The sequence below is a fragment of the Trachurus trachurus genome (genome assembly GCF_905171665.1).
Source record: "Trachurus trachurus genome assembly, chromosome: 17".
Classification (NCBI taxonomy): domain Eukaryota; kingdom Metazoa; phylum Chordata; class Actinopteri; order Carangiformes; family Carangidae; genus Trachurus; species Trachurus trachurus.
In genome coordinates this window covers 22,352,132-22,362,539 of record NC_139900.1, presented here as the reverse complement: position 1 = coordinate 22,362,539, position 10,408 = coordinate 22,352,132, and the positions used below count along the sequence as shown (strand labels likewise).

The window sequence follows — 10,408 nt, the reverse complement described above, 5'->3', positions numbered from 1 at the left end:
GGCAGTGCATAGTATGATTCCCATGAATAAATGCAACAATTACAGTAGCACATTTTTGTTAACCACAAAAAGATCTAGCACATATGAGCACTGACAATTTGAATATGCACACTTTTAGCATAAGAGGAAGTACTTGTGCACCCTGTAGTCCATACAGTTTTACTGACCTTTTACACCAAAGGAAACATACAGTACATTGCATCAGCAGCACTTGTTGGTTTTTGGAAAGTCCATAGAGAATATATAACTTTTTAGAGGCATCATTGCCAGGTCAGTTTCTTCTCATTCTATGTCTCTCTATTTTGTTCCAGTTGCATAAGACCAGTCATGTTGCATCCGCATTCTGTCAAAATGCATATATAACAGACCAGCATGATGAGCACAGATGTCCCACTTTTTAAGGGGACTTTCTCCTTTGGCCGACTCATGTTTGACTTTAAGCTTTGGACACCCACCTTCAAAATCCAACAGTTTATACCTTCTACAAACTATCCAGTCAACCGATAAGCACAGTCCAGGAGCATAATAGACTGTGCTTTTACTTGCACCTTACTGTCCCACTATGAGACAAAGCAACACCCATGAATGAATGTCTTTCAGTGAGTACCCATTGTTAAACTCATTCTTTCAGTCTGACACTATTCGATAAATAGGATGGACTGGAGAGTAATAGGGGAACACACTTGGTTTGCATTTATCAGCTTAGAGACACAACAGCTTAAAGCGGTAAATACCACAATTTGTTATGGCAGTTGCTGTTATTTCAGAATACAGGCAAAATAATACTTACACATTAAGAGGAACACTCCTTTGATTAGAGAAGAGTGCACTGGGAATTTTTCAATATGAGAATATATTGCAACTGTCTGTATCAACCCTAATACCTTTACATATTCTGAACTCATGCAGGGCCTCGGTACTCTGTATCCTTAGGATATTATATAGTTTCGAAGAAATGGCTGCTAGAAAAAGGGTTACATCTGGTTTTTTTGCAACCATTTCCCATAAAATCTCTCGCTGAATATTACTTAATTATCATGCATGAACTGATGAATTGGTTACATTGTGCTTAACATAGTCACACATAGCTTTTTGGATTTAGATTTTACATTAGAGTTCAATATATTGAAAATAAAGTGCTGTAATTTGGAAATAGATGAGCCAATTTCACTGACAATAGCTGTGATTGTGAGTCCTCACGTTTGAAACAGTGTGGGCTGCACTGTGTGAATGTGGCTAATAGGTGACTGGTTTGCTGGTGAACAATGGATTTTTTTAAATGTATTTCCTCCAGGCATCATGTCATTTCATGAATGTATGTTGTGCAATTATTAGTTATACTTTGAATGTACATCAGTATATATTTAATGCTGTGAATCAGTTTCTCCCTGTCATCCAGTCAGTATTTGATAATAGTTGAATTTTACTCAAATTATCCTTCATCATCACCATTCTGGAAAATAGGATCTATAATTCCTCAGTCCAACACCTTAATTTGCCAACTTCTCACTGAAAGCAGATTGATGATAAGTTAATATTCATTTCATAAAGGTAGACCAGAAGCTCTGTGGTTCTTTACAGAATATTTGAGATAAAGGCAAGGAAATTCCAACACCATTTCTTGGATTTTATGCGTTTTGCATCTTGAAGAAATCAGTTCTTCACCAGAAACATTTCATACACATATCACAAATGGACATAGTCCTTTTGATCTCCATGTACTGTGTCGCTTTGCAAACATGACGTGATGGAGCACAGACTTGTATCAAAAAGCGAAGCACAAACTGTGTATTTGCATCCGTTCCTCTCATCTTTGTGTTTGTTCCATCATTCCCTAATTGGCACCATGCCTAAGTCCTGCTTTATCTTGAAGCACCAGTGGCCGCCAGCATCCTTAAGATGTGGCCCTGTATATAACAGCTCTCAGCCTTGGAGCAGCCTTAAGAACACATGCCAACTGCCAAAAAAGGCCTTCTGCTTGGTTCTGCGACAAAACTCGACTTGTTGGTTATTTGTCCATGTGGTTATTGATTTTAAGTGTGTGGATAGTGTCACTGACAGCAACTGTCAGCTCTGTGTCTGTCTTGCAGCTGTCTTTTCTGGAAATGTCGGGCTCCCATAGGAAGAACTCGTGGAGCAGGGTGTTGACAGTGTCAGGACACTCCATCATGACCATGTGACTTCCTTCCTCAATGACTTTTAAGAATGCAAACAGGAGGATCTACAAAAGGAGATAAGAGTTTAGAACGTTCCAATAGCAATAAACACCACAAATGCAACATTTTGTATTTAAAATGACATGACACATCAGCATTCATTCACGTATGAAGTTGTAATTTACCTCGGCCATGCGCTGGTCCTCATCCATGGGCACAAACTTGTCACACATGCCATGAACCAGAAGGATGGGCACAGTGAGCTCAGCATGATAGACCTCATCCCCTTCAGGCCAGTACTGGCCACTCATCATGGCTCGCAGGACAAACGGAGACACATTGAAGGCATTGCCCTGCTTCAACAGCTGCTTTTCTTTGGCACCCTGACGGGCAAATCCAGCTCTAAAGGTGTGAGAGACAAGAGGTGTCAGTTATCTGTGTCCCTTGTAACTGTTACAAGAAATGCTTATTATATACCTTGCCAGCAATGAGAGAAGTTACAGTGGCGTATCAATATTTTGAGGCAATTTTTTGGCAGCACACAAATGCAGATCTTACTTGAGGAAGCTCCAGGCCAGACAGGGTGACAGACAGTGAAGAACGCAAGATGGCAGCTGAAAGATGGAGCAGAGGCTTGGCTCCAGAGCTGTGGGACCACCACCATTGATCATCACCACCTTATGGACCAGATCAGGATACTCATGGGCCAAGAAGGTGCAAAATGACACTCTGGAAGAAATGTAATAAGATGGATATGTTATGGATGTATTACACTGGGAAAGACATTTGGTGGTGGTGACAGATTTTTAAAAAAGCATCTCAGAAAGACTCACCCATAAGAGTGGCCAATGAGGATGTTGCGTTTACGAGCGTATCTCTTGAAGATGGCACGTAGGTCTTCTGCCAGGGCGTAAAATGTATAAGCTGCTGCAATCTGTGGGGCAGTGCTGGCTCCATGACCCGCCAGATCTGGCGCAATGACCTCATAGCCCAGCCGAGAGAAGAAGTCCAGTTGGCTGCCCCAAATGTCCAGAGAACCACCCACACCGTGCACGAAGAAGAGCGCTACGTCTGAGTGCGTCCCTTTGCAGCTTGAGATCACCCTCTTTGAGTCAATGAACACTGTGCGCTTGGGCTTGCGGCGGCGGCGGCGAGGAGGTGGAGCAGGTTTCTGTTCCCCAGAAGGCGGAGGAACCGGAGGAGGAAGAGGGTTGGGGTCTGGAGAAGAGGCCATTTCTTTGTAGTCAGCCAGCTCCACCTCCACAGTGCTACACGGCTCCAGATCGCCATCCTGACATTGCAGGATCTCTGAGTGCAAAACATCACCGAGATTCTCAATCACCAGCTGGCCGTTGCGGTAGACTGTGATCTTCCTCTTGCAGTGGACACTGCTGCTGCTGTTGCTCTCATTGTCCTCGGGAGAGCTGTCATCGTCGCATTCGCCGTCCGGCTTCCCCTTTCCTGAAACTTGGTCTTCCGTCACTAAGGGCTGACGCTCGGGGACGATGTGTCGCACTCGCAGGACTCTCCCAGGTTTCACCTCCACAAACTCAAATCCATCAGAGGGCTCTGATGACTCCAGGGGCAAGACCAGGCTGGCAGCCTTCCCAGTCAGGCAGCACAGGATCCCTTCGGTGATGCTGGTCAGCATGGCGCCTCCCTGCATAAACAGCATCACACAGATACAACAAAGCTCACTATGGGATATACAAAATTGAAGAATAGACAATATATAGATAGGTGGGTCTGTGAAGTTTGTCTCCCTACTCTGATTAGTGTTTCTATATTCATGCATTCCTCACGGCTGCAAGCATATTACGCATTATAAAGGGCCCAGGGTTGCAGTGTTTGCAAATGTCAACAGCTCACCAGGAAGAAATTGAGTCCCAGCTTGATTCCTATAAAATTGGACCCAAGCTGTTTCCTAGCAACGCAGCTACAAGGCAACAGTCTTACTTTATCCTTTCATCAGGCAGCGTCGGTTGAAATGAAACACACCAAGAGCATGGATGCTATCAGTTTAACAGGCAGCAAAACCACTATGCAAATTCAAATGACCACAGTCAGTTTACGTGCAGCACCAGCAGCCTTTGTGAAGCTCCACCAACACACTCACCTGGGTGACACAGCAGCTCAACATTCAGAGATTCCACCATCATAAGCAGGCACAGAAAAACAATACTTGTCCCCAATGACAGTGGAGACTGACCACTCACATGCAGACCTAGACATTTGCTATTAATAACCCCTCCGTTTCACATGGTCAGAATCAGATATATATAAATAGAAAACATCACTCATATGTTTTGACTGCATACAATGTCTCTTGCCAGTGTGATAGAAGTTCTTCCATGCTATACCCCAACCCCCCAAACCTCCATTGTTTCCTTGCACAGGTCCAGTCACAGCTAAACCGTATATTTTCATGCTGTGCAAATGAGGCATCATTAGTCCTCACTTTTCATACAAACACAGTCTGGTTATCTCAGGGAAACGGGTGGGAAGAGACATGTGTATGTTTTAAGTCTGTTTCCTGGTTACAGAAAAAGGGAAGGAGGGCTCAGTATGCACATTATTGCCCACAGTGCAGTTACATCACAGCTCATAATATGGCAGGCAGCTCGGCTAACGTTAATCAAAATAGACTGCCCTGGTGCTCCATTGAGGGGAGCTGGTCTACCTAGGTCATGTCTGTGTGTCCACAGGAGGGTTTATGTGTGCATGTGTCTGTGTGCATGTGTTGTCGTTGGCAGGACGGTCTGAAGGTCAGTGCATCAAGAGATATCCAGTTACACCCTGGAGCTGGGTACATGTTAACTGGCTGTCCTGTCTTTCTGCAAACATCAACACCAAGTGTTGACACACACAGCAAACATACGCAGTCAATCACCACAAATGCACCACTATCTATCTATCTATCTATCTATCTATCTATCTATCTATCTATCTATCTATCTATCTATCTATCTATCTATCTATCTAGTGGTAATGGGAGGTGGACAGCACAGCAGGATGTCACTTAACCTTGTTTAACAGTTTGAATTGTCCTGGCATAGAGATACCACTCCCCCTCATCCAACAGAAAAGTGACTACAGCAGCACTGATCAGCAGCTCTGTCATTTAAATCAGGGATTCTCCTCTTGACCTACTATCCCTCACAAACGTCAACCACGATTTCGATATGGCATCTTGAAATCCACCTACCCTGAAGTCAAACAGGCAGAAGGGTACTCTCTGCCATTACCTTTTCTGTCTGCACTGCAGAATATGTAGGTTGATATATCTGCCAAGTCTTACACTAACACACATTTGGTACACTGTGTGCTGCTCTATTTTCAAAGCGTGGGTTTACACACAGTACAGTGCTGGGGAGTCTCACATGATATCTGCACAAGAGATGAATGCATATGAAGGCCTAGGCTAATGCACAAATGTCCTACATGACGTTGTTGCTGATCGTGACCCCAAAACCAAAACACCAAGCCACAAAACCAACAGGCTGCAGATTTCTGATACTTTTACATAAATAGATATCATGTTGCACAATAATTAAAGTGTAAGACACACCAATCAATAGCTCTACATTATGTATGCAGGATACAAATCTGTCGCAGGCCATGATGGCAACGTTACTGAGATTTTACATTTGAATATGAATGAATAACAGTTGATCGACGCATTATTTTTGCACTGTCACAGAACATTTGCATGCAATATCCATGCAGCTGTTAATCAATTTTGATGACAATAAGTTGCTAAACAACATAGGCTCAATAGACAAACATAATGCAATCAAAATCGATTCCTTACCTGCAGAATTACAGATGATTGAGCTGATTAGGAATCTGCACCAACAGATGACAGTCAAGGGCCAATGAGACTGAAACGAGACAAACGTTGCATTTGGTGCAACAATTCGTCTACGCTAGAGACGCTGCAAGATATTGAGAGCGTCTTATTAGCCTCGTTAAGCTGCTATCACAGAAGACGGAGGGGTTTGCATTGATGATAAAGCATGCATCTGTAAAAATGTGCCGATTGCATTTTAATAAGACACCCATTACGATTGCAAACGCCAGTGTTTTTCTCCCTCAGCATCCACTGCGCATCCAGGCCCACCCCTGTTGCCCTTGTATCCGCATCAGCCACAGCAGTCTTCGGGCATCTTTGCTGCTGACTGGCAGTGAGCAGGGCGAATGGAGGAACTGAGCGTACTGGGAAGAGGCCAATGGGAGAAGCTTGCTTTCCTGTTGCTAAGGCTGACAGAGTAGCAAGACGCGCGCGCGCGTGCAACCAGGGAGAGTATATGATTATTAGTCCAGCTATTTATCCCAACAGGCTGATCAGGTGTGAATATGCTGCTTTCAGATTCGACCTGATATAAAATAAGCTGATCTGAATCATGAGCTGACCTGAAAATGTCTTCTAACAGTTTCTCCATCACTGTAAGGAGAAAAGAATTGACCAGTAAGTTTTAATATTGTCCTAAATGTGCTGTTTTTCTGTGTTGCCCCTGAACTCATATGAAGAAGTGGCACTACTGGGACAGTCCGGTGCCTGTCACAGAATAGACAGCCATGACGTTTATGGGGCGGGGACCGGCGGAGAGCCAGTGAGTCAACAGCTGTGTACTCACTGTCTGGCGGAGAGTGTGAATATATATATTTTTCTATTCATTACAAGTAGGCACTGTTGTTTGAACATAAATTCAATTAAACCCATCAACATGCCAAGCCCATCTACTGTATGTGAAACTTCCCCTACCACATTCATCATGAGGACAAACTTGTGAAAGTCATCAAAACAAACAACCCTCATGTAGTCATTCAGGTGTAAATCTGTGCTGAGATGAACGCAATTTTTTCGACCGTAAGCAGCCTCATTTTTGTTAAACATTATTGTATAACCTGTGTAACCAAATCTCTCTTATTAAAAAGCTCAATGTGTAATCTAACATTGCCCACAGTCCAGACCAGACAGGTTCAAAACATCTGTGAGGATGTATTCAGCAGATGTATGAAGAGGATGGTGTTGACATGCAAAAAGATAATTTGCAGTAATCATTAATGTCATTTAAGCTCTATCCGTTCCTAGTTTACAGTATTGTAAGGTTCTGCTGGAAATGATACATGGCCTCATATAAAGTTTTTTTTTTTTTTTTTTTTTTTACTGGAAAACCCTATGAAACATCGTTTTATACAAACCTACTCTTCAGCAAACATAGAAGATTAATTCATATTGGGTGATGGTACATAAATCTGAACATATAAATAAAAATGTTGCAAGTTTTATGCATACTTCCAGTTATATATTCACATGTTGAAGAGAATTACACTTTGGCAGCAGCCAGCAGCTGATTATAATACCCATTGTAAATGAGGTGTGTGCTGTAGTGATTGCTGACTACAAGTTATGAATTGCGAATGTTGTGTTTTGCAGTTTTTTAAGATCAAGAATTGCAGCACTGTATCAGAGGACAAACCATAGGGTAGAGTAGCCATATATTATGCCCTGAATTTAAACTTCCAGGCAGAACGTCCGCTCAGGCTGCTAACAAAATCTTTTTGGACCTTCTTTCGTGTCTCCTGTCTGACACTAACCTGAAAACCAGCGAGCTTTAAGTCAAGATCTGAACACTGCTAACAAATTGCATTATTGATGGTGCAGTATCGATACACTCTTTGAAGGGTACAGCCTTGAAGGCGTTGGGTAGGGGAAATAAGCTTAATCCAGTAAGGAGCATTTCAATTGGTCAACAAGTCTGAGCCAATAACATTGCTTCATATACGGCGGTGGCAAGCAGACCTGTGACATTCAATGTTCTCATGTCTGTTGTTAACTCCAGAAATATCGCAACATGAACACTATACTGTCGTCTTTTTCCCGGCTGCGTGGAATAACCTATATCAGCAGGTAACAAATGCTTCACTTGTTCGCAGTTTAGACAAACGGCAGAGCCAGCAGTGCTTGTTTACGGTGCTAACATTGACAGGCTAGCTAAGCAGCAGTTAGCAGCGTGGATAGTTGAAGGTAGCTAACTGCTGCTGCGAAATATTTACTTGGTAATAGATAATGTAACTATAGCTTTATTGTATTTGATCGATTGATTGAGAGAGAATCAATTATCCACTGTCCACATAATTCATATGCCAGTGTTTTCTAAGCCTGGATGAATACCTGTAGCAGCTCCTATTAGGGCTGGTCAAAGACCTACTAATGCTGTTCCCTGAATCATCTGGGCAGCACATAAAACAATACATACAATTTCTAAAAAGTGCTTCACAGTTGGGTACATTTAAATAAACAAAGAGTTGACTAACACTGTGCCACTGAAGCAGCAACCTCACTCCATCGTTGTAGGCCACTATTTCCTATAGTTGCATCAGAGATGAGCTGTATACATAGGTGTGCAGAGAGATCTGAATAGGGAACATTTAACATCAACTGAGCACATACTAAACCTACGAAGGAGCATATTGCTTAGAACACTGCCTATAAATATCTCTTTCATCGTGCCAATCATCAGTAAGAAAATGCCGAAGATACTTTGTCTTCTTCTGACATGTCATGTTATCCTTATTGAGAATTTTCATTATGTTGAAGGTACAAAGCAAGATACTTGCAGTACCATAGATGTATTACAACCCAAATGTTATTACAGCAGTTGTGTGGCATAATATTAGAGAACAGTATTTCTTCTTGACATCTATTTTCTGTGCTCTTCCAGCAGCATCCCTGCGGGAAACCTAACAACAACGGGCAACTCTCCTCTCAGATCATTCAGCAACTGGATTGTGTCCAGAGGAGCTGCAGGACCTCAGGTTTCTAGGTCTGGGCTGCTTTCTTCACAAGCTGAGGGTTCAGGAGTGTTTCAGCAGCTTCCATGGCAGTACCAGCAAGTCCGAACACGGAAAAGAGGCACAGAGTATCAGCCGAAGAACATCAAACGCAAAAGGACCCATGGCTGGATCAAGAGGATCAGCTCACGAGGAGGCATAGAAGTCATATTGCGGCGCATGTTCAAGGGACGGAAATCACTCTCACATTGAAGGATCCTCTTGGAAAAAAATCTTTAGACTTTCAGGAAACTGACATTGGTTCTGGAAAGCAGGAGGAGACCAGCAAAGAGAAAGATGGTGTAAACTGGAGTGTGTTGGGAATTTCCTTGAATCTGTCCTTAAGTCTGGTCATTTTGCCAATAAGTTTTATTGAGGCTAATCATTAAATGTTATGGATTTTTTTCTTCTGTGGTTGTGTGATATTTGTTTAAAAGACAGAAATATGACTTTAATAAAACAATCTTGCAAAATCATTGCCATCTTAGTTGTCCACTTCTGTTTGACTTGGAAACAAATGGCTTCCCTACAGAATATGTTATACATGCATGATTGAAATAAGTGCCTAGCAGTGATGGTTTGAAGGCAAAGTCCTTGTCTCAAGAAACAAAATCTTGGCATCACAGTTGCCTGTCATTTATTACTAATAAAGTTGTGGCTTTTTTCAACTGAAGCAGTATAAAGACAGCATCAATTATGTACCTATACAGTATTTGAAAAGCAGGGAGAGAGGACTTTTGCAGACGTGTAGTGAGTCTTTCTGGCTCTTGGTTATCTCAAGAAAAGTGACAATTCCCTCAGAAGCATGTCTTATATAACTTAAACAAAGCCATAAATCACAAGTTGTGATGACTGAAAACTAGACAAGAGAAACTGGCATGAACATATTTTATATGCCAAATACCAGAAGATGAAATAATATATACATACATACAAATATTTTATAGTATGTGTTTAAAAGTTAATTTGGGAGCAGGTGGTTTTAATGTATGATTCCCCTCTAATTTACACATTGCATATTTTCATTTGTACCTACAGTCATCAGGCTTTTAATTTTTCTGCAAATGGTAGAATTCGTATTCGTAAACTTTATGGGGAAATTGCAGTGCAGCTGATTGTAAAATGAGTACTATTGATGGTCGCTCATTGTTCTTCTCCGCTTATTAGTATAAGTTACTGTAAGGTAAGCATAAACCCATAGCACACGCTACACTATATACGTAAATAGACGGACACTAGGAAAGTGCTTGTGTTGTTTTCACTCCTAACTGCATGCCACTACCGACCTTTACTGGAGGATTGGTCTGTTACATAATCACTTTTTAACCAATCAGCGCAGAGCTTTTTCTCCCTCGTCACGCATCGCTCGCTGTTCGACCAATCAGACACGTCGAGTGTCGGACTGTAACCGCCCC

At 42.2% G+C, this 10,408-nt stretch overlaps 1 protein-coding gene across 1 annotated transcript; it reads right to left on the bottom strand.

The window, feature by feature from the left end:
- Positions 1-1,791: 1,791 nt before the first annotated feature.
- On the bottom strand, positions 1,792-4,370 carry LOC311000414 (protein ABHD8-like). Its single transcript, XM_083991124.1, has 5 exons — positions 4,273-4,370; positions 2,990-3,816; positions 2,715-2,885; positions 2,342-2,558; positions 1,792-2,221 (listed from the first exon to the last, which is right to left on the bottom strand). The coding sequence occupies exons 1-5, from the start codon at positions 4,294-4,296 to the stop codon at positions 2,009-2,011; spliced, it is 1,452 nt and encodes a 483-aa protein (XP_083847250.1). The 5' UTR covers positions 4,297-4,370; the 3' UTR covers positions 1,792-2,008.
- Positions 4,371-10,408: the final 6,038 nt, after the last annotated feature.

What these genes read in the sequence shown, in the direction of transcription:
- LOC311000414 (XM_083991124.1), bottom strand. Translation starts at nt 4,296, where the DNA reads ATGTTGAGCTGCTGTGTCACCCAG. An exon ending in TGAGCTGCTGTGTCACCCAG is followed by an intron (nt 3,817 to 4,272) that starts GTGAGTGTGTTG and finishes CTGTTTATGCAG; the next exon opens with GGAGGCGCCATGCTGACCAG. An exon ending in AGGACCAGCGCATGGCCGAG is followed by an intron (nt 2,222 to 2,341) that starts GTAAATTACAAC and finishes CTCCTTTTGTAG; the next exon opens with ATCCTCCTGTTTGCATTCTT.